The sequence below is a fragment of the Chinchilla lanigera genome, unplaced genomic scaffold (genome assembly GCF_000276665.1).
Source record: "Chinchilla lanigera isolate Chin_1 unplaced genomic scaffold, ChiLan1.0 scaffold00065, whole genome shotgun sequence".
In the NCBI taxonomy this organism is placed as follows: Eukaryota; Metazoa; Chordata; class Mammalia; order Rodentia; family Chinchillidae; genus Chinchilla; species Chinchilla lanigera.
This window is the reverse complement of record NW_004955466.1, coordinates 8,306,367-8,331,975: the sequence shown is the minus strand read 5'-3', so window position 1 is coordinate 8,331,975 and position 25,609 is coordinate 8,306,367. Positions and strand designations below refer to the sequence as shown.

The following is a 25,609-nucleotide window of genomic DNA, read 5'->3' as shown; positions in this document are numbered from 1 at the left end:
TCAGCACTTATTGATGAATACTATTTCACTGTATTGATATATCACAACTTTTTTTTGAGACAGGGTCTCACTGTTCCAGGCTGGCCTTGAACTCATTATGTAGCCCAGGCTAGCCTCAAACTTGGCAGCTATTCTCCTGCCTCAGCCTCTATGTGCTGGGGTTATGGACATGGACCACCGTGCCCAGCAGTATATCATAATTTAATCCTTTAATCAAGTGATGTACAATCCAGGTTGTTTCTATAGTTTGGCTATTATGAATAGTGGTGCTATGAACATTTTTTGTATAAATTCCTGTGAGTATATAGTATTTTCATTTCTTTTACTTAGAGTGGGAATGCTGGGCCATAACTGATTCAATTACTAGCATTTTGAGATACTGCCAAACTGTTCAAAGTAACTGACCATTTTATATCCCCACCAACAATACACAAGCATTCCAGTATCTCCACATCCGTCTTAACACTGATTATTGTCTGTATTTGATTATAGTCTCCTTTTGGGGTGAAACGCCATCTCATTGTATTTTCAGTTTGCATTTCTCACATGGCAGTGATGCTGAACATTTTTTCATAAGCTCATTGGTAGTTTATGTATGTTCTGGAAAAGTTGCTATTCAAATCCTTTGCCTATTTTAAAAATAGAGTTATTTATCTTTATATTGTGGAGTGTATGAATTCTTTATATTTCTGAGTACAAGTCCTTTATCAGAAATATGATTTACAAATGTTTTCTCCCATTCTGTGAATTGTTTATTTACTTTGTTAGTAGTATTGTTTGTAGCACCCAGGTTTTAATTTTGAATTAATTTATCACTTTTTTTGTCACTTTTGCTTTTGATGTTGTCTAAAAGAACCATGGCCTAATCCAAGGTCAGGAAAATTTACTCCTGTGTTTTTTTCTAAGTTTTTTTTTTTTCCAGTCTTTTTTGAGACAGGGTCTCACTTTGTAGTTCAGACTGACCTTGAGCTTACTTTGTGGCTCAGGCTGCTTTTGAACTTGCAAAGATCCTCCTACCTCAGCTTCCTGAGTATTGGGATTATAGGCGTGCTCCACCACACTCAGCTATTATAGGGGTTTTATAGTTCTTCAAGGTCTTGATCCATTTTGAGTTAGTGTTTATACATCTTATCAGGTAAGATGTGTAAACACAATATTTGATATGAGGTAGGGTCTAACTTCCTTACTTTACATATGGATATTCAGTTGACCTACTACGTTTGTTAAATAGAGTGCACAAAAATTAAAAAGAGGCTGGAACACAGGTTTTATGTCTTTGCGATGGTGGGTACAATGAGGCTGGAGGGCAGGAAGGGCCATAGTGTCTAGGGATATGTGTTGAGGAGATGGGATTGACCATGGGAGGAAATGGGAACCCAGAAGGATCCTAAGGTAGGAAGTTACATGGTCAGTTTTGTTTTTGAAACATGTCACTGGCAGGCAGCAATCTGGAGATAAGTAGAAAGCTGTTTCAAGAGGTCAGATAAAGCATGGCAGTAGCAGTGGAGAGGGAAGGATGGATTGAGGAGAGACTCAAAAAGTAGTCTTGATGGCTAGAGGCTGGGCTTCTGGTGGGACATGCTGGGTGAAATGCTGGGGTCGGTAATGGAAGAGGGCAGGTTGATTCAGTGGCACATGGGGCACTGAGACGGAGACTTCGAGCGAGAGCACATTCGTAGATTGTGGGTGAGGCTTGTGCTGAGACTTAGGATGCTGCCCTGCATCTTCAGACTCTTCACTGTGTTTCTTTTTCCCACTCCTGCCCCAGAGTTGAAAGTCTGGGATGGATTTTGAAATTGAGGGTTTGAATCTTCCAATAGAAAGAGAAAAAGAACTGGAGAGCAGCAAGATTTAGAGGCACTGAGAGAGATGCTGCAAGGGGCCTGAGGAAGTCAGAGAAGAGTGAGAGGAAGACCAGGAAAGGCATCACAGGAAGGAGCTGCCTGAGGACCAGAAGTGCTGAGACTGGGCGTGATGACGGCCCCGCCTTGGGAGCCTTGGGATTGACAGTAGGGTGTGTTGAGGCCGGAGCTGCTTCTGTGCTGGTGGGAGACTGAGTCACGGTGCAGTGGACAGCATGTAGAGGGGATGTGTAATTGTTAAATATTCGATCTATTCTCCTTTTCTTACAATTTTGGAAGTCTTTTGGGTGCAACGGATAGAATACCCTGCTCAAACAGACTTAAAACAAAAAAGAGGAATTTATAGGCTCAAACAACTGAAAAATCCAGAAGAATCCAGCACAGTTTGATCTGCAGATTGAAATGACATCCAGACCTGGTCTTTACTGTCACCCAGCCCTCCCCTCTTTGTTGGCGTCCTTCTCTAGCTCAGCGTGGTGTCATCAGGGTGCTAGACACTCCCAAGTCGATGTCCTTCCAGAGTGGAGTTCAGCAGAGGTGAGATGTTGTCTGTCTTATAGATCTAGGATTCCTAATTGGATCTACTTGAATTTTGTGATCAAATCTGAACTGGGAGCTGTTGGTGGAAGGGAGTTGTGGTTACTCCGATAGCCAGACACAGGGATTGAGCCAAGTCTCAGCCAGTTGTCCTGGCAGGCAGAACTCAGAGCTCTGATAGAACAGGCCTGGTCAGATGTCCATGCTGGAGGGATGAGTAGAAACTCAGCTGAGCCATTTGGACTACATGTGAGAGAGGATGTTCTCAACTAAAGTCCAGTGCTACTCCCAGAAGGCTGGAGTGAGCATCCCTGGCTAGGGAAGAGACAGTGTCCACTCGAACTGTGGAGCACGGCATCAGGTCAGTGTGTGAAAAGTGTTGGGCTCACTGCAGTCCCGCTCATACCGAAAGAGCCTTTGGTGGAGTATGAGAGTGGACGAGGTCAGTGGTTGATGTAGCCAGTTGGCTGTCACTGGGGGTATCCAAGCAACTACCAGAATAAATGACAGTAGCCCATCAGCACTACAAGGGAACACGTGATCACATACTTCTTCACACAACAAGGCATACACTTCTGCATGAAAACCCTTTATACCTTTTTGTTTCTCTCTGTCTCTGTCTCTGTCTCTCTCACGGTAGCCCAGGCTGATCTGAAACTCACAATCCTGCTGCTTCAGCTTCCCAAGTGCTGGGATTATAAGCACATGCCACATACTTGGCTCCTACTGTACTCTTATATGTGTACACCAAACTGCAAGCAAGCGTTAGGAAATGGTGCTTTGCTTTACTACCTATGATGTGTTTATATCTTCTTTTTCTACTTAAAAATCTCCATAAGAATCAGTGACATCCCACTAATTTATTTTCATGTCTCTAATGGGTATTGATGTGTACTTTGTAAAATCCTGTTCTGAGGTCCTGTGTTTTGGCACGTGTGTCCCACGTGGACAAGACTTGAAGATGATGTTTGGATCTGTCTTGTCCACTCCAGCAGGGGCACAGGTAACAAGTGACGAAAGAAATCTTATCCTAAGTGTGAGCGCGTCTGGTTCTAGGTGGTGGAGTTGTCCTGCCATGGGTCAGAGCAGCTCCTGCCCTGTGGGGATGCGGTGCTCTGTGCGCGTCCTCGGGGTGGTGGCGGAGGTTTGCGGGCAGGCCGTGGGCACAGGAACGCAGGGGCAGCCTCAGTATGGCTGTCCTCAGGCTGACAGCGGTTTGGTTGTGAGGGAGGGTGTGTGTGTTCTCTGCCAGGCCTTTAGATTGAAGATGAGGGAGTGGCTTTTAAAAATAACACAGTTTTGACTTGAAACAAGTCAAGGCAGAGAGTGGAGACAATTAGAGACTGACATCCTGTTTAGTCATCTCTCCCGAGAACTCTATTTTCAGAACAATTCTAAAAAGGTTCACAAATGGTGTCAGATAGTTAAGGGAATATTGGAAGTTAGCCTTTGCCATGGTGCAACTCGCTGAGGTGTTTTACAGTGAGGTAACCTCACTGAGAAGGGATTATGCAGAGGTAGAGTTGTGAGAATACGAGGTCACAATGCATAGGTAAAGTTTTCTGAGCCTGTACAAAACAGCCCTCTTTTATTTTGAAAAGTATATAGGCATATGTGATATCAGAAGAAAAATGTGGTGGTGACTTGGGGTAAGGCCAATGTATTTGGGGGCCTTTGTTCACCTGTGGGTACAATAAAAACAGCAAAGAGGACTGCTGAGGCTCTTTCAGGGCACATATGGAAGCCTGGCCGGAAATGCGGGATGTTGGCATCACAGAGGCTCAGAGAAAGGGAGGCGTGGGTGGCGAAAGGCCTTGCCCTGTCCAGCGCCAGCTACAGTAGAGAAAGATGGGCATCCATGGCCTGGTGTGGGAGTGCACATTCTACTCTACCATGTGACCTGCAGTTTAAATTCGCCGTGCTGCCGCAGGTGACCATCCTTATGGATCCCTAGCTTTTGTGACCTTCTTCTTCTGTGAAAGGTCAAAGGCAGAAATGGAGCCATGGGCAGAATCTGACAAGGTTATTTTAAGACAGTTGGCAGTATATGTGTGTGAGAGTGCAGCACCTCACCCTGAGCGGTGTTAAGGTGTTTGTGGAGGGTGAGGTTTGCATCCAGGAGGAAGGTAAAGCCTGTCTGCCTGGGCATGCTTCCCGCCTGAGCGCCTGCTGGGGAGCCTCTGGGGAGCAGGGCATGTGCCAGGCTTGCAGGACGCATGTCTTGGTATTTCAGGTGATAGCCACCTTCAGGGGGTTTTGGTCCTCCTGTGAGCAGTCAGGAGTAATACAAAGTCCTGAACTTCCTTCCCTAGTCCTTTAATGTTGACTGGGCTGGAGTGAAAAGATGGGCAGTCTCTGTACTTTTTGCTCCATAAAAATAGGGATTTGCAGTTGATTGTGCCACATTTATTCATTACCTAGTACGTTGCCGTTATTCTCTGTCTCATGTACTGCTGGCCAGTGGTTTAATATGATGCTGTTCGTGGTGGTTTGCATGAGGCATGGATGTCTCAGAAACAACTACCAAGTATATAATTGCTTCTCTGTACCATTGAGAGCCAAAGATGGAAGGGTGAAATTCAAGAGGAAGGAAGCTCTGAAAAAAATAGTTTCTGTTAGATGTGCTTTTGCATCTTCTATAATTTCACTTGTTTCCTTGCCTCTTCTGTAAAATGAAAGACACCCATTTGGTTTATGGCCATGATACATCCATTTCGGCATCCCTGAGGAATTATTTAAGACCTACAAAAATACTTTAATAGTAAAAGATGGTGTGGTTTTTTTTCTTTTCCTAGGTGGACCTGGAACCAGAGGGGAAAGTGTTTGTGGTAATCACTCTGACGGGGAGTTTCACTGAAGGTAAGAGTGAGTTTTGTTTGGTTTTTAATCTACGCACAATCTCAGTTCAGACTTACTAAGAATTTCTGTCATGGAAGTTACAAAATCATTTTGTAAGAGATGCTTTAAAAAATCACTGTTATAAGTTGGTCTGGCTGGACTTTATTGTTCAAAGGTCTTTTGGTTCAGCTTGCCCAGCTAAATACATTTGATAAATCTGGTAGTCTTGTGTTTTGTTTGACAGGAGTTTTTGTTGTTATTCATCACCATCTTGGCTAATTTTTTTTTTTTTTGCCTCTTGATGCCTGCCTGTGAAACTCTACTTTAGATTTTTGGTTTTGTGCCAAGCTTTTAGTTTATTGCTGAATGTCTGTGAAAGAAAATTAGGGATCATGTTCTCTTATTTTATAATCTGTATTTCATTCTTATTCTTTAGGGGGTACTATGCCTCCTAACTCCCTGTTATAAATTCTCCCCTCACAAAAGTACTTTTTTAATTGAAGTAAAATTCACATATGGTGGGATGAAAGATCAGAAGTAAGTTGGATTACAGCAAATGCATACAACTGAGTAAGCAGCCCCAGTCCGAGACAGGGAACATTTCCATCCCTCCACAGTTCCCTGGTGTCCTTGTGCTTGCCCAAGGCAATATGTGTAATGCTTTCTTGCACTGCAGATTAGCTCTGTCTCTTGTAGAAGTGCATGCGAATGAAATTACACAGTAAGTGCTCTTTTGTTCAACATCCTTTCTGTGAGGTTCACTCATACTGTTGTGAATATTATCCCTGTTTTATTTCGGAGTAGTATCCCCATTGTATAAATGTAGCATCCATTTGTTTACTTTCTTTTGGTAGACTTTTGGAGTTTTCTGAGTTGTTTATTATGAATAATGCTTCTATGAGCATTTTTTGGGGGGGTAGAACTAGTATTTTTTTTTATTTAAAACAATTTTTATGACATGTTTGCAGTACATAATGATCACATTCATTGTGGGGAGTTGGTACTTGTACATACACATCTTAATTTTTTTATTTCCCTATCCCCTCTCTCTCCATTTCTTGGTCCCCTTCTCGTTTGCACATTTTGGGAATAAATACTTTCATTCCTTATGGGTAGAGGCCTGGGAATGGAATTGCTGTGTATTAGAGTAAGTATGTACTTAACTTTCTAAGAAACTCGTGTGGTTTTCTGAAAAGGTTTATTATTGCTCTCCCATCAGCAGCGTATGGGAGTTCCAGTTATTCCACATCCTCACCAATATTTGATGGGATCATTCCTTTTCATTTTAGATGTTCTAAGGGTATGAAGTGCTGTTCTGTGATTTAAATTTGCATTTCACTGATGTTGAGCACTGTCTTATGGGCTTGTTGACCATTTGTGTTTTTTTATGAGTGCTTATTTAAGTCTTTTGCCTTCTTTTCTAAAAATTGGGTTTGTCTTTTTATTATTAATGGTTCCTCAGCGTTCTTTATGTTTTCTGCGTAGGAGTCCTTTGTGAGAAATACTTATGATGAGTACTCTCTCTAAGTTTGGCTCGCCTTTTCATTTTCGTAGTGCTGTCTTTGAGTAAAGGTTTTAATTTTTCATTAAGATCGGTTTACAGTCTCTTCTCTCATAGCTTATACTCTTCGTCTCCTCTTTATGAACTCAGTCCTAGGCATACAAAGACCTGTTTTCTTTTAGAAGCTTATAGTATTAGTTAGGTCTTATGTGCCCTCTTAAGTTGGTACTTGTGTGTAATTTAACAGAAAATTTGAGGGCTGGAGATATAGTTCAATGGCATAAGTGCCTGCCTGGCAAGCACAAGGTCCTGAGTTTGATCCTCGATACCACAAAAAAGGAAAAAAAAAAAAATTGAGAACTTTTTAAAATGTACTAATCCAGTTGAGATAGAACCATTTGTTGAAAAGACTCCCCGCCCCCACCCCCTGCCACTCCCACAAATCACCTTGGAACCATTCTTGAAAAATCATTTGAGAGCTGGGTGTGGTGTTGCATGCCTATAATCCCAGCACTTGGGAGGTTGAGGCAAGAGGATCATTGCAAGTTTGAGGCCAGCCTGTGCTACAAAGTGAGCGCAAGGGCAGCCTGAACTGCATAGCAAGATCCTGTCTCTAAATGACAAAAAAAAAAAGAAAAAAAACGCAAATCAGTTAAGAGTCTTGATGTGGCTGCATTTCGGGATTATCTGTTCTCTCCTACTGATTTATTTGTCCATCCTTATGCAAATACCACACTATCTTCCTTCCTGTTGCATCATAGTCTTAAGGTTAAGTAGTGTGAGTCTTCCAACTTTGTCTTTGTTTGTTGTTTGTTTAAGGCTATTTTAACTCTGCATTTATTTTCAATTTTTATGTCAGTTTTAGAATGAGTTTACATATATAGCCTTCTGGATTTTGAATTGAAAGGATGTTAAATCTATAGATCAATTTGAAGAGAACTGACAACAATTAAAAGCTATTTTCAAATCCTAAACAGTATATCTCTTCATGTATCAGTGGTCTCTAATGTTGCACAGCAATATTAGTATGACCAATATGTAATTTTCAATATAGAGTTGTTGGATGTTTAAACATTTTTTTCCCAAAGTACTTTAGGCTTTTTGATGCTGTTGTAAATGTTTTTGGGGGGGAGAAGGTTGAGACAGGGTCATGCTATGTAGCTTAGGCTGGCCTTGAACTTGTAATCATTCTGCCTCCGCCTCCCAACTTCAGTGATTACAGGAATGTATCACCACACCCAGCTCTATAATTGGTGTTTTGACTTTGTTTTGTTTTGTTTTGTTTTTTGTTTTTTGGCATGGTACTGGCAGTTGAGGCAAGGACCTTGACAATTAATTTTTTTTGAGACAGAATCTTGCTAATCACTCAGTCCCTAGCTGAGCTGGAATTCAGAGTTTTCCTGCTACAGTCTCCCAGAGTGCTGAGACTGTAGGCATGTGCTACTGTGCCTGGCTGACAGTTTTGAAACTGTTACTAGTATACAGAGATTGTTTTTTATATTTTGGTTTAGTGTACTGTGACCTTACATAATTCACTTACTAGTTCTAGTAGGGTTTTCTTTTCTTTCTTTTTTTTTTTTTTTTTGGTATCAGGAATCAAACTCAGGACCTTACACTTACCGGGCAGGCACTGTACCACTAAGCTATATCCCCGGCCCTACTAGTGTTTTCTTATTAGAAAGCTTAAGATTTTCTGTGTAATCATGTTGTCTATGAATAAAGACAGTTCTTTCTCTTTTCTAAAAATTCTTTTTTTCCCATGCCTCGCTGAATCCTAGGCCTCTAGGATAGATATTTTTCTCTGAACCTTAAGAGAAAAAGTTGATTCTTCTTCATTAGGCATGATTTTAGCTGTTTGTGTTTCATGGGTGGACTTTGTCACAATCGAGGAAGTTTCTTTCTGGTCTTTAATTATCTGATCACTTTTTTCTTTTTAATTGAGTGGCTGGATAATTTTGGCAAATGCTTTTTGTTTTTGAAATGACCATATGGATTTTCTCCTTTATTCTCCTTTATTTTCTAATATGTACCTAAATTAGAGGCTGACCTTTAAATTATGGAGGCTTTTAAGCGTGAACTGTTTTCACTTTTTCTTAGTCCCAGGGTGCTTTCCCGCAAGGCATAGCCGGTGTGGAGTTTCAGTGGAAATTCCAAGATATTTGTGGGCTCAGTCTTCAAACCCTTTCTCCTAAAGTGGGAAGCAGATAAAAATCTCCATTCATTTTAGTTCTTACATTTCCCCGGACTCCGCTAAGTCCCCCTTGTGTCTGTACAGGTGAGGAGCCAGCCTGGGTTTGGGGAATTCACACATGTGAGAGATTTTCTCTCTGTGGCCTCACCTGCAGTCCTGGATTCTGTCATTTTGCTTCTCAGGCTAATACAGATGTGGCTTCCTGCAGGGGTTCTATTCACTCAACCCTCAAGCCTGGAAAATAATCTGTGGGACAAAGCCCTACACACATAAATCTCACTCTGTGCAGTTTTGTTTTTTTTCCTCAACTGTCCAATTCCCTCTACTTTGTGCCTACTTTTGATTACTGTCTAGTATTTTCAACTACTTATTTAAAATACATTTCCCAGAAGTTTTAATCATTACCACCATTACTAAAATCCCATGCAGATTTTTAGGCATGTGGATTAATTTGCTTGTATGTATGGCAGACTTGTCACACGTTCTTTAAAAATGGTTTTCTGTGTTCCTCTCACCCAGTGGTTCTCATTCATGTGGGGAGTCGTTTTAATGTTGAAATTTTTCAGTATGTTATATCAGTCAGTTCAGTGTTACCTGTGTGTGTAGTATTGCATTTAGCAGAAACCAGGGGGTGAGCTGCCTGTCCTCAGCTCTCTGGCTTTCCTTGGTGTCTTGGACATGCAGAATTTGTGAACAAATGAGTCTGCTCCTAGCTCTGTCATAACATGAATATACTACTGCAGAGCATTGTTTTTTATGGAAAAATAAAACAAAAATTTCATAACAAAATAATGAGGATAATAATAGTTAATGTACAATCATTTCCTTCACAGTAGTTACTCAGAAAGAAAAAGATTCTCTCTTACAAATAAGAAACCGATAATAGCACAAAACTTTCTTTTCAGTGAACTAAGAGAAACTAGTAGTATAAAGTGAAATGAATTACCATACATATTAATATATTTTTGATATAGCAGAACAGGTAATTTAGGGAATTACTTTAACTTCTTCCTACTTCCTATTTTTATCTGTCTTCTGTTTTACTCTTCACTTCAATATATATATTTTGATTTTATCATATAAGAGAAACCAAGCAATATTTAAGTTTGTGTATGTGTCTGACTTATTTCACTTAATATTATGTTCTTAAGTTGCAGCCACTTACCTATGAATGCCTCGTGTTTATCTTTCTTCATGGCAGAGTACTCCATTGTGTAGAAATACTACATTGTCTTTATCTAGTCATATGTTGATGAGTACTGTATGTGCTATTTCCAAGATCTAGCTACTATAAATTGTGCTGCAGTAAACATGGATATGCCTGTATTTCTGTAACATGATGATCTTAACTCTGTGGGGAAAATACCTAGAAGAGGGTTAGCTGGGTCAAATAGAATTTCTCTTTTTAGTTTTTTAAAGAGTCCTTACACTGATTTCCTTAGTGGCTGTACTAGTTTACATTCCTACCAAGAACGTGGAAGAGTTCCATTTCCCCTGTAGCCTCACCAGTGTTTGTTATTATTAGATTTTTTAATGATAGATACTCTTTCTGGGATAAGATGAGATCTTAATATAGTTTTAATTTACATTTCTCTAATGGCCAGCAATACTAAACATTGTTTCTTGTATTTACTGGCCATTTGTACTTCTGAGATGGGTCTGTTCAATTTTGTTTGTTTGTTTGTTTATTTATTTATTTACTTTTTTGTACCGGGAATCAAACTCAGGACCTTGTCCTTGCCAGGCACGCGCTTATGCCACTGAGCTATATCCCCGGCCCTGGGTCTGTTCATTTTGATTGCCCATTTTTTATTGGATCTTATATTTTGGGGAGTCTAATTTTTTGTGTCCTTTATATCCTTTAGATGTTAGTCCTTTGTCCGAGGAATAGCTGGCAAAATATTGTTCCCACTCTGTAGGTTTTCTCTTCACTCTTTTGGTTGTTTTCTTTGCCGTGCAAAAGCTTTCTAATGTGATATGATGATTTGTTGGTATTCTTTCTTGTGCCATTGGAGTTCTGTTCAGAAAGTCCTTTCCTATGCCTGTTGTCTTCAAGAGTTGTATCTATTTTATCTTCCAGCAGATTGTTTCTGTTTTAACATTTAGATCTGTGAGAAAACTGCTGTCTTTTCTATCAAAGGATATAAAGAGGAGTGTCTCCATCTTAGATTCTAGTCTGCCCTAGTCTGGGGCTCAGCTTGAACTTGTATATTGCTTTTGTCTCTTACTGAAGCAGCCTTGTCAAATACAGAAGATGTGATCTGACTCTGTGTGTGTGTGTGTGTGTGTGTGTGTGTGTGTGGTGTTATACAAGGGGGAAATAGAGCCTCCCCTCTGTGCACCTGCCACAACTGCGGCAGGAGCTCGGATCTGGCGCTGTGAGCTTGTGGCTATCTTGGCTTTGTTCCTGGCAGCCGCTTGCGAGTCATATTTTTCCCAGGCATAAAATTACACCAGTATTACAGAGATGCTGCAGGTGCGGGAGTATGATGGGAGATACTTCAGGGCACTTAGGAGGGAGGGCCTTAAGTATAGGTTTCCCTGGGACAGTCTCATTTGTTGCTCTATCAGTGTAACTGTTAACAGTGCCACCTTTCATCCTTAAAAAGGTGCCAGGTTAGATGATAAGTTGCATGTTCACATAACTTACAGGCTAGTAGAGTTATGGGAGCCCAGGGAATGGTTTTAAACAGAGAGAAACAAGATCTGATTTGGTGTCAGTAGGTTTAAGGGTGGGGCAGGGGTGTTAGATCATGAGAAGACCAGGGTAGGGAGAGCAATTAAGAGACTATAAACTTGTTTAAGGGAAAGAACATTAGCACTGAGCTAAGCTGGGGCATGAGGGGGTGGAGGAGAGGGGGCATCTTTGAAAGAGATAGTAAAGTCAACAGGAGTTGGCCATCCAGTGGATGTCAGATGAACAAGGAGGCATTTCAGATGGTGCTCAGACTGTGTTACAGAGTCATTCGCCAGGTTAGAAACATAGGGGAGGAAGGTGATGAATTTGGCTTTAGACAAGTAGAGAGGCCTAGGGGAAATTGGAAATAAAATACTGGAGTTTGGCCAGATGCCTAAATGTGAGACTTAACTCTAGGCACATACATAGAAGAAGGGACCTAGTGAGAAAAGTTAAAGAAAACCAGGCCTGACTAACAGCATAATTCTGTAGAACGTCAACATTTAAGGACTTTGGCTCAGTCCAGGGATATAGCTCAGTGGCATAAGCACTTGCCTGGCAAGCCTGAGGTCATGAGTTCAATTCCCGGTACCGAAAAACAAAAATACTTTCACTCAAAGGTTTTAATTTCTCAAACCAGCCTAAACTCTGTGGAGGACTTATTTAATGAACACTCATTTTGCTAAATAGCCATTAATTAAGCAATAATTTTTGAGTGTTTACTGTATGCCAGGGGCTGTTTTACTAGATCATACAACACTTTTGCCAGTCTTCCAAATTGGCATCAAGCTGCTCGATAATGAAGACTGAAGAAAGATTAGAATTTAGAAGGTTTGGAAAGCAATGTCTGCCTCAGGGTGGTAACAGCAGCTTCTTCGAAGGCTGATATGATGCTATGTGCTCAGTGTGGGTTTACGCTTAATGCTAAGGGAAGAGGAGCCCATGGACGTGCTCAACACCTCCAGTGGATGTCAGAGTGAGCTGTGATAGAGCCAGAGAAACACTGGTAACCTTCACCTTGTGGAAGTCTTTCGCATAAGCCATGCCTGAATCAGAGACCCCTCATCATTGCTCGTCTTGAGAAGAGTCTTATTGCTCAGAAGCAGGATTCCCCTCAGAGCTGAGGCAGGAGGAGACACAGCCACGTAATTTATTATTTTGAAAAAGCTGTCTAGTGTCAGTCTTTATTACTTTCTGACCAGGCCTTTCTGGAGTTACCAATGGGATCTGCCACCCAAACTGAGATTTATGATAGCAGTGAAGCAGACCTGCATTTTTAATGCAGCCTTTAGATGCTGTCATTGTGATTGTGCCCATGACTGTCACTATGTTGAACTAGTTTTAACTCAGAAGACCAGAGCAGCCAATTAAAAAACAAACAAAAAAACAAAAAAACCAGGTGAAATAAAAGTAACCGATTTAAACTAAAATAAACTTAACTAACCCAAACCAAACCAAACCAAATTCACAATTGCTGTGATTGAAAGAAAAACAACGGAAAGAAGTTCAGATTCAACTGTTAGTCCAATGGGAATACAGCAGACAGGAGCGTTTTAAAAGACGCCGAGTGATGTCGTCAGCAAAATCTAGACTTCAGGATGTTTTCACAGGAAGAAAAACTTTCATTCTTTGGCCGCAGATTGGAAGAAAAGAGAAAGAAAACCAAAATGACGAAAGAGAGACATATTAGCCAGGTGTAACGGGCAGCCCATGTTTATCACAGTTTAGCCCAAACTGTAAAAGAGTCAATAACTCCTAGGGGCCAAGTGAGGAAATGGATTGGACAGATGGTGATTGGACAGATGGTGATGGTGAGGGATTGTTACTGTCTCTTAGGTGTGCTTGTAGCCTGGGTTGTTGAAAACAAAAATAGCACCGGTTAGATGCATAGTTTGAAATACTTACTGATGAAATGATACGACGTCTGGGATTTATTTCAGGGTAATCCAGAACTGGGTGGAGGGATGGGACATAGATGAGTCAGATTAGGAAGGGCTTGATGCTTGAGGCTGTGCAGCCATTAATGTTGGATGTGGATGTGTTATATCATCCTGTCTAATTTTGCATATGGTTGAAATTGTCATTTACAAGAAAGTTTTAAAAATGACAAATTTTACAATAGCTATTTCTTTAAAAGCCAGAATCTTTTGTCTGTATGGCGTTGCCTGTATGACACTGAAATGTTGCTTTAACTATGAATACATGCTTTTTGTCCTTCTTTATAAATCAAAGCTGGAAGTTTAAAAAATTTTTTTTGGTTATTTTAATCCCTAATTTTTAGATCTATTATGAAAAGGTAAGGTAAGGTTTTTAAATGTCTAAAGTACTTTAGAAGACTTGTGCTTAATACTCAACTATGAGTCAAAAAACTGCAGGTAGAAAGAGGTAAGATAATTCCTTTTGTTCATCATATTGTTCTTACTCCTAGTGAATGACAAGTCGATCAGCTACTCAAGAGTGCATAACACTTTGCATTTGCAAAGCTTAACATGAAGATACTTTCTTAAGTTAATCAAATAAATCAAAAGAATTAATGGAAGTATCTTTATAGAGTCATCAAGACAAAGGCCCTGAGGTACATGGTTCCTCCCTGAAAGAAGCAAATAGGAAGGTATTACCACAGTAAGTAGGGAGGTATTCTGTCTGGACTGGTTATGGGGACACAGTTATTTCTTCTAGAACAAACAACAGCAAAAATCACACAAGGCACTTGTGATTTTCAAACTTGGTTAGGAAGAAAAGACCTTTTGCTTTTGCTATAATGATGAGAAAGCATTTTTTTTTTTTTTTTTTGGACTCTTACTACATTACTTGGAACTGATGCACACTTTCCTGAGGGCCGGTATGGGAAGACACTTGAATTTTCGTGACTGATTATTCTCTGTAGTAGGCAGTACATTATGGTGTGGAGTAAGATTCTCATCTTTTTCTTTCTTTACCATCGCCACGATTTTTAGCTCATATTTCCTGTGTCAAACCACTGGTTTGCAAGTAATTATGTTCTGTGCTAAATTATTGTCACGTGGACCAAGAAGGTAGATGAAGTGCATTGCTGTCTCAGAGCTGCAATCCACAGTTTCACCTTGTTTTTCTTTTTTTTTTTCCTCCGGTACCGGGAACCAAACTCACGACCTTGCGCTTGCCAGGCAGGCGCTGTGCCACTGAGCTAAATCCCCAGCCCCTCACCTTGTTATCTAACACTTCTAATGCCCGTCCTTTAAATGTAAAAATAGTTATCTTGCTGGCAGCTCATTTATAGCGTTCCTTTGTCATACATCAACCCCAGTGACAACTTGTTGATTTAATTTTTTAACATTTACCTTAAAAATATCCCTTAAGCGTTCGCCTGAGGAATGAGTGGCCATTTCAGTTTTCCTCCTGGCCTGAGCGTGCTAGTGGCTACCATCAGAAGACACTATGGTTGGAAGTGACTACCAGGTTGAAGACAGGTAGAAGAGAAAAGAGGAGGAATTGGGGGAAATGGAGAAAGAAGAGGAACTGGAGAAAGAAGAGGATGAAATTGTATTTTCTTTAAAAATTGAAACTCATTGTCCCTTGCCATAGTTTGCTTGCTGCTCTTCTCCACAAGATCTAGTTCACTTGTTGAAGGCCTTTTGAAGACCAGTTACTGCTGTGCTTGTAATTTAGCAGGCAGCAGCAGCAGCTCTCACTTTATTGTCTTTCTGGCAGCAGAAGAACCTCTTACCCTAGCAGCTGAGTGCCTCTGTGTATTCCTACCATCCCACAAATTATTTCAACTGCTCCCCACAGCCAACTTCTGCGGCTGGTGTGATGCTCAATATGCAGATGGTAACTCAGCACCAGAGACATAGATTTGCTGTGGACTGCTGGAGACTGGTGCCAGCACCCAGAGCCGAGCCAGGATGCAGTTCGAGGTCCAGGATCTTTCCAGACCAGCCAGCTCTCTAGACAGGTTTCTTAGATAAGTAGCACAGGCTAGGTAATTTCTAGTGAACGGAGGTGTGTTTGGGTCGTGGCCTTGGAGGGTAGGAAGTCCAAAATCAGGGGGATGCATGTGGCAAGGCCTTTCTTGTGCTTCCTCACATGGTGGAAGGCATCGCATGAACAAGAGAGGGGAGAGAGTGAGAAGAGGCTGCATCTGCTTTACACAAACCCGCTCCTGTGCTAGTGATTGTTCCTCGGGAGTGGGATCCTCATAACCTAAAGGCCCCCTTAAGCCCCACCCCCAACACTGCTGCATTGTCTCTATCACATAAGCTTTGGGATATATATACTGGGGAGATATATATATATATATATATATATATATATATATATAATATGTATATTATATATAAGGTCTGGGATATATATTCACATATATATGTAATACATGTAATATGTATATATTACATATATATTATAAAACAGTTGCAAATATTATATATATATGTAATATGTATATTATAATATATATATAAGCTCTGGGATATATATTCACACCCCAGCAGGAGCCATGTTGACCCCAGTAGTGCTGCAGGAATCTTGTGGTCTTCTGGGATGATACCTTTTTGAAAGACCTCCTTGGGTTTCCGCCTCTTCAAAAGCCTGCAGATCAGCATTCCCCGGGGAAAGGAGAATGTAAGATTTGGCCCAGTTTTACTACTACCAGTAGGTTCTCTTAATGTAGACTTTAAGCTGCAACTCAGAAAAAATAAAAATGAAATAAATGGATTCAGTTTAGGATATGGTAGCTGTATTTGCTAAGTGTTATGCTAATTGTTACCAGGTTTACCCTACCTATTTCTCTTCTTTTCATGATTGATGAAAACTAAATAATGGTTTTGTTGAGAATTTTTAAAAGGCTTCTGACAGTGTGATCCTGCAGCTCTCTGAGAGTTCTGGAGACACTTTTTTAGGAGACCTGCGGTTCAGAACTGTTTCCCTTATAATACTTAGAGGTTGCCTTGTTGGAATGGTGCAGAAGAACAGTGGTAAAACTCCTGTCACCTTGGCATGAAGCAGATCTTGAACTACAGTTGTTAGTATAGTCTTCATTACCACACACTTTCAGGGGTGAAAAGGCAGGTTTTCACTTAGGGTCTCTGATGAAGCCGCGAGAACAATTAATGTTATTAAAGCTCAGCTCTTGGCTACTTCTGTGTGTAATATACTGTGTGACAAAAGTATGAATAAAGCACCTCTGCATACTGAAATACTGTGTCTCAAGCAAAAGCATTTACATGATTCAGTTGTTTCCCGAGCTTGCTGTTTTATGCATGGAACACCATTTTTACTTCGCAGGAGTAAAAACTGGAATTATGGAACTTGGACTTTGTAAAATATTTTCTAGAAAATGAGTGAACAGTACCTGTTTCTTAGAAGAAAACAGTTGCAAATATTTGGTCCCAAGGCTCAAATCAGAGTCTTCAGATCATAATTTGAATTCTGGAAAATTTACATCTTCCATTGTGAGCTTGAGGGCTTCCCCATACTTGAAAGTCTTTTCTTATGAGTTTGTTGTTGATATTAACTCACAGTTGGGCTTTAAAAAAAATTGTGTAATGCAATGTGTCAACATTTGGAAGATCTGAATGACTCAGTGAACATGAATGCATACTTTCAAAATGGCTATTATGAAATGTCACAAAACCATGTGTGTACTGGGCATGGCCCTGTAATGCCAGAGAGTTGGCAGGCTGAGGCAGGAAGATCACAAGTGTGAGACCAGCCTAGACAACTCAGCAAGACCATCTCAAAATAAAAGAAATAAAAAAGTTAGGGCTATAGCTCAACACTCCCCAGCTCAGTCCCCAGCACAAGAAGAAAAAGAGCATTAACGACAATAGCAACAAAACATGCATGTGTCAAATTTAAATTAGACTGATGGATTTTAATGTAGAAGTGTAAAAAGTTTTCTATTCTACGTCACAACTAACTTTTAAGAAGCTACCACTTGTTCAGTTCTCATGCGGTATCAGAGGAGAATATTTACAATCAGCTGAAAAGCTTTGCAGTACTGTCCTTTATTAAGCTGTTCATGTGTAGTTGGATTCCACAGTGGATTATACACAGAAGCAGATGTAACAGTGACACTGGCTTCTTTTAAGTCAGACACGAGTTAAGATTTGCCAGTTGTAAAATAATCCTGCCCTTCTTACTAATTTTTGTTTTGGAAAATACAATTTTCATAAAAATGCTTGTGTTCATATGTAATAGATTTTGTTATTGCTATTTTAAATAAACATATTTTTTAAATGTTACTATTTAAATTTCTAATCTGGGAAATATTAATAAAGCCCATATAACCCAAAACTGTGAGTCCTCAATAATTTTCAAGACTGTAAAGGGATGCCAGAACCAAAACTTCTAGAATTTCTTGGTTACCTGACCCACCCCACCACACCAAATCTAGCACTTTAATGTTTAGTGACCACAGGGAGAAGTAACTAAAAAGTATTTAGTGTGTTATACTGGGGGCTGCTATTAGGTGACAACTCGGTGATATAGGAAGAGAATTAACTCGGTAATGTTTTTGAAACTAATTTCTTTCTGGTTTTACTGCAGAATCTACTTTTGCAGCCATTTTTGTTGTTGCTGTTGTATAAGCCTGTTCTCATAAACGTTAGGTCAGGAAATGACACCCAGACAACCCAGAGGCCTGCAGTGGTTTCTGGCTTATGAGACCCCTGTTACAGGTGGCCTCCTGCTCAGCCTATGGTAGTCTGGGCAGAACAAGGCAGTCAGCACACCGCTGAGCACAGTCAGAGCCAGCGGCCCTGCAGAGTGAGGCTCCAAAACACTGCAAAGATCAGGACCCCGCTTTGTGTGGCGCCCGCTTGCTAACTGGTGGGCCCCTTTGAAATCCAGACTCTTGCAAAACACAGTCCAACTAGTTTAAATTTGTTTTCATATTTCATCCCTTTTTCATTGAACTTATGCCGATATAGTAACGGAAATTTGAGTAAAACAATGATTTAATGTTTTGGAAGAAAAAAGCACCATTTTCATTATACTTACTTCAATTTTATGTTCAGCAACTCATTATCTTTCTGCTCTTTTTGTGCAAATGAACAACGCAGAGTTAGTGTTTCCCAGGCCAGTTTTATCCTCAGCCACTTCTTAGGGTACCCTCAGTAACGCCCCAGGAAGGCCTTCCCTTCCCTTCTCTCCTGAAACTTGTCTTAAGCATCATGATTTCATCCTGGTGTCTGAAGTCAGTGCCTGATGACCGCCCTGCAGTGAAGCTGAAACAGGAAGTGTGGTGGAGGACAGTGGCCTAGGATTAGAGACACATTCTTTGGATTGCTTTATATATTGTAAGCGCAATTTAGTTGTCACATTACTTTGGAAAAACTGCGTTGCTACCTCTTTGAATTTACACATGGTTACAAAATATACCAGATTGAGCAAAACTTCTAAATTCTTACCACTTTAATCCATTCAAGTGAGAGATCCGTGTATCCATCCATGCACAGATTGTGTATAAAATTACATAATGGATATATGTATTTACTCATGTGTATGTGTGCGTGCACTTATTAGTGTCACTGGCTGATTCTCACAGAACTCAAACTTTGGTGTGTGGGTGGAGACGCTTAGGTTAATTAACAGAACGTAGCAGGCAGTAAGTACTGTAGATAAAGAAGGCAGAGTAAGGGAAGAGAGTCGAGGGTGTGCGTGTGCTCTGAGGAGCTGCCAGCTGAGCCAGGGGTGTGAAGGAAGGAAGAAAGGGAGTGGACCTCAGGGCTGTCTGTGAAGTCAGGGAGCAGGAAGTACAAAGAACCTAAAGCCCGAACATGGCTGATGAGTTAGAATTGCAGTAAGGAGAGGAATGTGGCTCAGCTGAGAGGCCCAGGGGAGGTGCCCATTTTGGTGTTTGGCATAAGGTCTACACTTGTTGACATGACTTCCTTTTTCAAGAAAGTGCTTGTGTCGCTCAAGTGAAGTTCACCTTGGTTTGGTGCTGCTTGCCATTTGGCTGACTGAACATTTCTTCTGAAACTCTTAAGGTAGAGGCCCAAAGAGCACAAATATACATCCAGTTATCCTGACTCAGTGTGTGTTGCTAAAGCAAAAACTGTTTTAATGTTCATCACGAACAACTTCCTCAAATTCTGTGAATTTCATCATGGTTTGTCATTGTTCTAAGCTATTACACAGCTTAGAAGCGCTTACCCAGTTTAAGAAGCATTCAGAGTTCAAACCGACTGGAGATATGTAACAGGCCTGTGCACGAATTAACTGTAATTTAATTCTGGTTAGGGCTCATTGAGGAGCTACTCTTACTTGTGCACCTTACTCTTCTAAAACAGAGAGATTAGGCAGGAGTCTTCTGTTCTTGAACTTGGTGTGACCCACAGTTTGTTGTGCAGTTTTGAGAAATGTTAGCAAACACATCTTCTCAACATTTGGAGCTGTAAATCAGTTGGACTTCAATGTGGGTATGTGGCCTAACCCTTTTTGAAAATCAGTTATCTCTGAATTTTGATACTTCCTGTTTTATGTAAATGCAGATGCTTCTATGATTAAAGTCCTTAGATTTGAGATTTTACCAGGTATTGAGAACAGAAGCTTCTCAAGAAATCCAAAATGATGACAGGATCTGTTCTAGAGCAATGTAATCATTTGAGAATTCTGAAAAATACGGAGTCTCGGGCCCTGGACTAAATTAGACGGGTAGAGGCCAAGGCAACAGATTCCTAACAAGCACCTTAACTGATTCTAATAGTTGGTCCTATTGTCAATACATAAACCAAAAATAGTTGCCATCAAATATTGCATGCTGCACATAATGGTTTGTTTATACCAGCAACACTGCAAACACACAAGTAGTACATTGCACTATGACTTTATGATGGCTTCAAGGCAATAACATTTTTCAGCTCCTTCATAATCCTGTGTGACCAAGAGCACAGATGTGGTCCATCACTTACTAACACATCATTATGTGCTGCATGGCCATAATATAACCTACTTTACTACTTTCTAAGTTGCTTGGTATATGGCTGTAATATAACTCATTTTACTGTTTCATAAGTTAGAACTGAGAGACGTGCCATAAATCATATCTAATCTGATTAAGATAAAGTTTTGGCGATTAAGAGGCTTGCTAGTTGGAAAACCACATAGGAGAAAAAATTATAAGGAAGTGTATTGCTTTTGTGTAGTCTTCTAAGAGTCGACAAAAAGTCCAGATGTGTTTCTTTAAGAGTCTTTAAACATGCTGTGACAAAGGTCAGGTTGCTTCTTGCATGCTTAGGAGAAAAGAATGAAACTCAGAGGGTGAAGGCCTTGTTAATGTCTGTAAACACCCAGTGCTAAGGCAGGACTCGAACCAGGCTTATGAGAAGATCAGGATAGGAATGTTGGCTCTGTTGCCTAGCAGCTGTTAGACTGCGGACAAATTCTGGGGGCTTCCTTTCTCTTCTGATAACTGGGACCAGGAAAAGGTAATTTTAAGTGACTCCAGTTAAAATGGGAGCCAAAAACTTTTTATAGTATATTTATCCTTTAAAAAGTTTTGATACTGTCTTTAAAAACAATGAAAATTATCATACCAGTTTCTTTCATCCTGTACAGTGCTTGTGTTACAATGACACCTGTGTGCTAAGTCTTAGAACCAAGAAGGGAGCAAATAGCTCAGGGTGCAGTTCCCTGGATGATTTGAAAGCATGATAACATCTTCCACTGCACACTGCATCTCCGTCCTGAAGAAGGTTGTTTTGCAGAATTATTTGACAGTGTCATCAGTTTTTCCAGTGGCGTGGTGGCTCCGACAGTGTTGGTCTCTATTGCATTGATGATGGATTTGCTTTGCCAGGGCTTTGCTGTGATTTGAGCACTGGTACTTCAAGTTCTTGATCCCCTGCATCAACCGTAAGGCCTCCCATTTTGATCTGGAGCTGATTTATACTGCCTAGGGGATCGCGTTGGATGTGTCTAATACTCAGAAAGTGAGAACAGCAGCCACTTACTTGGTGGGCAGGAATAAGGTAGTTTTTAGAGAGGGGACTGATTTAAAAGTGGTCATTTTGTTGTTTTCATGCTCTGACTACTTGGTTTGCCTGTCTAAATTGTGCTATTTTAGGGGCTTTGGTGATGTATGCTAAATGGTATGTTCAACTGTCTGTAAAGTGCATAATTTATTTCTCATAAAACGTGAGCTAACTCAGATAATTCTATAGTGTCCAATTCTATAGTGTCTGAGTATCTATCTCATCTTTATCAGTTACTTAGGATCCACTTAGGTCCAAAAGCGTGTAATACTAGGAGGGGTCTGCTCTGATATTGGACTTTAGGAAAGATTCATTGACAAGACTGAAGCTTAACTCTGGGAGGAAACCATATCAATTTTGTTAAACATATTCATGAATGACAATTCAGTAGGACTTTGCTATGCTGCTAGCCCCTCCTCGAGAAGGACAGTTAGGAACACCCAGCTGGGGTGTGGAAGGGTCCTGCTGGCTGTGTCATGTCTGTGGCCTGTCATGTCTGTTTCATACCAGCTCCTCTGGTGTTCTTTTAGACCTCAGATTCCTGTGTTCTCAGGCTTTGTCTCTGTGAATGTTTGAAGTTCACACCGAGCACAGCCTTCATAGGGCCTTCTGTGCAATATGCAGAGAGCCATCTGTGTGTTGGCTGGGTCTCTTCGGCCCTGTGTTTCTCCCTGGCCAGGGATTGCAAAATGCTGGTGGGCCTAGATCAGGCGCCTTCAGGGTGGTATGGCCATAGACATGCTGGTGGGCCTAAATCAACGTGTAGACCTGTTTTGTTTTGTATGTGGTATGGTGCAATGAAGTTTTCCAACTTGAATTCTCCAGTTAAGGCAAGGTTCTTCACTGCATCACGTCCCCAGCTGCTTGAATTCCCTGACTTCACATCTCCATGCATTCATCTGTGGCCTTAATTTGTTACTCTGAATCTGAGCATTTGTTCCTTGTAGCTACAGGGTACAGGGTGCAGTGGTCACTGAGAATTTAGAAGTGTCTTTTAGTGGGAAGGACTGCTCTTTTGCTGGAGTCAAAACTGAGAACACTTCCCCTCCTCCAAATCCCATAAAGGTGCTTTGCTTGTATAATTTGGTTTTTTTTTGTTTGTTTGTTTGTTTTTCTGGTACCGGGAACCGAACTCACGACCTTGCGCTTGCCAGGCAGGCGCTTTGCCACTGAGCTAAATCCCCAGCCCCTTTGCTTGTATAATTTGGCCTCCCATCCTACCCAGTCCCCTCACAGCTAGCTTTGGGTAGTACAGCCTCACTGCTCCGTGGAGTAGGGAAGGGTAGGGAGAGAAATCTCATTTCATTCCTTTGACTGATGCCAGAAGATAAATCAAGCTTCACACAATAAGTCTGCTTTTAGTGGTGTCACAGTTCCCATTCACCTAAAAGTGTTAATTTCTGGGATTAATGTTAATCCTTTCCGTAATAGAATGTCACAGACAAAATCCTTTGGGAATTGCTTCTCATCCCTTATTGTTTTGGAGATGTGGGATACATGAAGGAAGGCCATGCGCTTTAGATCAGATGGACCTGATCTAAGCCCACACCTACTAGCTGAGTGACCTGGAGCAATGTTTGCCTTGTGTATAAAACATGGGACTAATGGTATCTACCCTGAGGATTGCTGCGTAGATTGTATGAGATAATGCACACAAGCACGCACCTACAAGCAAAGGATTGTATTAGGGCCTCATACAAATTATGTACCCACCCACTTTGAAGGAAATCCATACCCCATTTACTTGGTGAATCATTTCAAAGGGACTGGAAAAAATATGATTACATAAGCCGTGTTTCTCAGCCATTGTTTCAAATTCTAGACAGCCATTGAATGTCACAGGATATATGTCACAGTGGGGTGGGGAAGATACAGGAAGAACTCACTCCCCATGAGATGAACACCCTCTGCATTGCCGGTTTCCTGCTGTTGGGCCTCAGGGAACGTATGTTGGATCAGTGACTAAGTCTACCCACCAGACCCAGTGTTGCAAGCTTTCCCAGAGCAATGCTTGTGGGTCTGGCTGATGTCTGGATCAATGCTCATGGCACTGCCTCCTGAGGCCCCTGGGTGCCATGGGTGCTGTGTGTAGACACCCCCATCCCCCTGAGTGCCGCACAGGAATATTAATAGAGGAGCAGTACAGAGATTAGAGGTTCAGGGAGCTGTAGGCCCAAAGACTTGCTTTGGCTTCTCATTGAAAAACAGCCTGTAGCCTGTGCTGGTTCTTTCAGCACAGATGCAGAAATGCAGCAAGTACCCTCTCCCTTTAACTTGTTCAAATGAATCATTCAGTATTGACAAGACCTTTGTAGGTCCCAGAAACCAGGCCGTTTTAAGAACTGATTACATAGGCTTATTACTATTAATTTCTTACGCATAGAGGGTTGTATGCTCAGTTCCAGGACCAGTATGGTATGCTGTTAGGCAGTGTGAACCCCTGTCCCAGATCTTTTCCCCTGCACCAGAGTCTTCTGGGTTTGATCACCAGCCTGATGACCTGGCCAGGAGCTACCCATCAACTTGGAGTGCCTATTTACTTTGTTATCTATTTGCAAATAAAAGGAGTTGGTTCACCCCTGTGTGGTTTTGTTTTTGTTTTTTGTAGTATTGGGGATTGAGCCCAAGGCCTCACTTGTGCTGGGCAAGTGCTCTATCACTGACACTCCCCGCCTCTGTGTAGGGAGTGTAGCTTTTGGTCTTTTCCTAAATATTAGCCTTCATGTATTAAATTAGTTCTCACTCATAAATTAAAGTATATGTGCGGTTTTGGCTTTACAGGCTTGGTTGTTTTTGAATTACCAGATAGCATCTCCTGCTCGAGTCTACAAACTGGTTTTGTTTGCTTGCTGGCTTGTTTTGTTTAGGGCTTAACCACCACTGAGGACCTTCTTAAATTACAGATGGTGCTGTGTTCAAGAGAAAAGCCATTTAGAAACCCAGTGCTCGGCTTTTTTTATTATAATTATTAACATATATTGTATAGGTTAATAGGATTCACTATGATATTTTCATCTATGCATACGGGTGCGTGAGCCTTGTCCACCTAGATGATTATTAATTAAAATATGTCTTGTGCACTTTGGGAGGAAAAATTATAATTCTGTTGCATGTGAAGGGGGAACATGGTTTGAGAGTTGGTTTGCTCTGGAGTGGGCTCGGGATCATCTGTTTTAGTCTGTTCTGTTCTGCCGGTGTGTTGTGTTGTATAAATCTGCCGGGCTGATGGAGGATCAGCTGCTTTGGTGCAGCCTGATGGTTCTCGTGAAGTTATGTTAAAGGCTGTTTTCATTACAATAGCTCTACGAGCTTGTGCTGCCTGTGAGTGTGAACCAGGTTTAGCCCTGAGTCTTTGCTTCTTGTGTCCAGTACCACCTGTGGCTAGTGGAATATGACAGAGAGGACAGTTGTGGCTGAGTGACTCTGTGGCCCTCTCTGTATTTTCTGGTGCTGTCCTTTCTTTTTTCTCAGAGCTTTCCAAGGCCGTTTCAATGACAAGTTCCCTACTATCCATGCACCTGACCTTCCTCCTTGTTGGGGTAGGTACAGATAAACGTGGACCTCAGGGCCAGCTCTCTTGGGCAGTTGTACTTTTACTATTTTGATCATCTTGCACTTCTGATGCTGACTGTTTTCCCTAGCTAATTTCAGACTATGAACTGCTGGATCCCTTGGGCTCATGAAGCCTGCCCAAAAAAGCTGTGGCCACATGAACTTTGGAAATGAGGGATGATTGCAATGGTGCAGGGACTCCAAGATATAGTAGGTGTTGGCCTTTATTTAGTACTTTGGATGTCAGGACTTCCAAGTCTCCTGCAGAAAGTACCAGAAGCCAAGTCTGCAGGGGTCAAGTCTCAGTGACCTCCAAGAGACGGTCATTGGGCACCGGAGAGGGCCTTCCCTATGCAGAGCTTGGAGCGGTTTCACAGGCCACCACCTTCATTCCCAGTCTTTATCTATGTGTTTCTATCCCAGTCTTGTGTCATTTTCAGTGGCCAAGATAACAGTGTTGTCGATGTGTGTGGGTGCTGGTAGGCAGCTAAT

The 25,609-nt window shown here is 41.2% G+C and overlaps 1 protein-coding gene across 1 annotated transcript in view; it reads left to right on the top strand.

Moving 5' to 3' along the window:
* Prkch (protein kinase C, eta) overlaps positions 1 to 25,609 on the top strand; it is a gene marked incomplete at its 5' end in the record, with an annotated part of 215,124 nt that overhangs the window by 61,471 nt on the left and 128,044 nt on the right. The window contains 1 exon segment of the mRNA XM_005399165.2: positions 5,195 to 5,258. Within this exon segment, the coding sequence (XP_005399222.1) occupies positions 5,195 to 5,258 (64 nt within the window).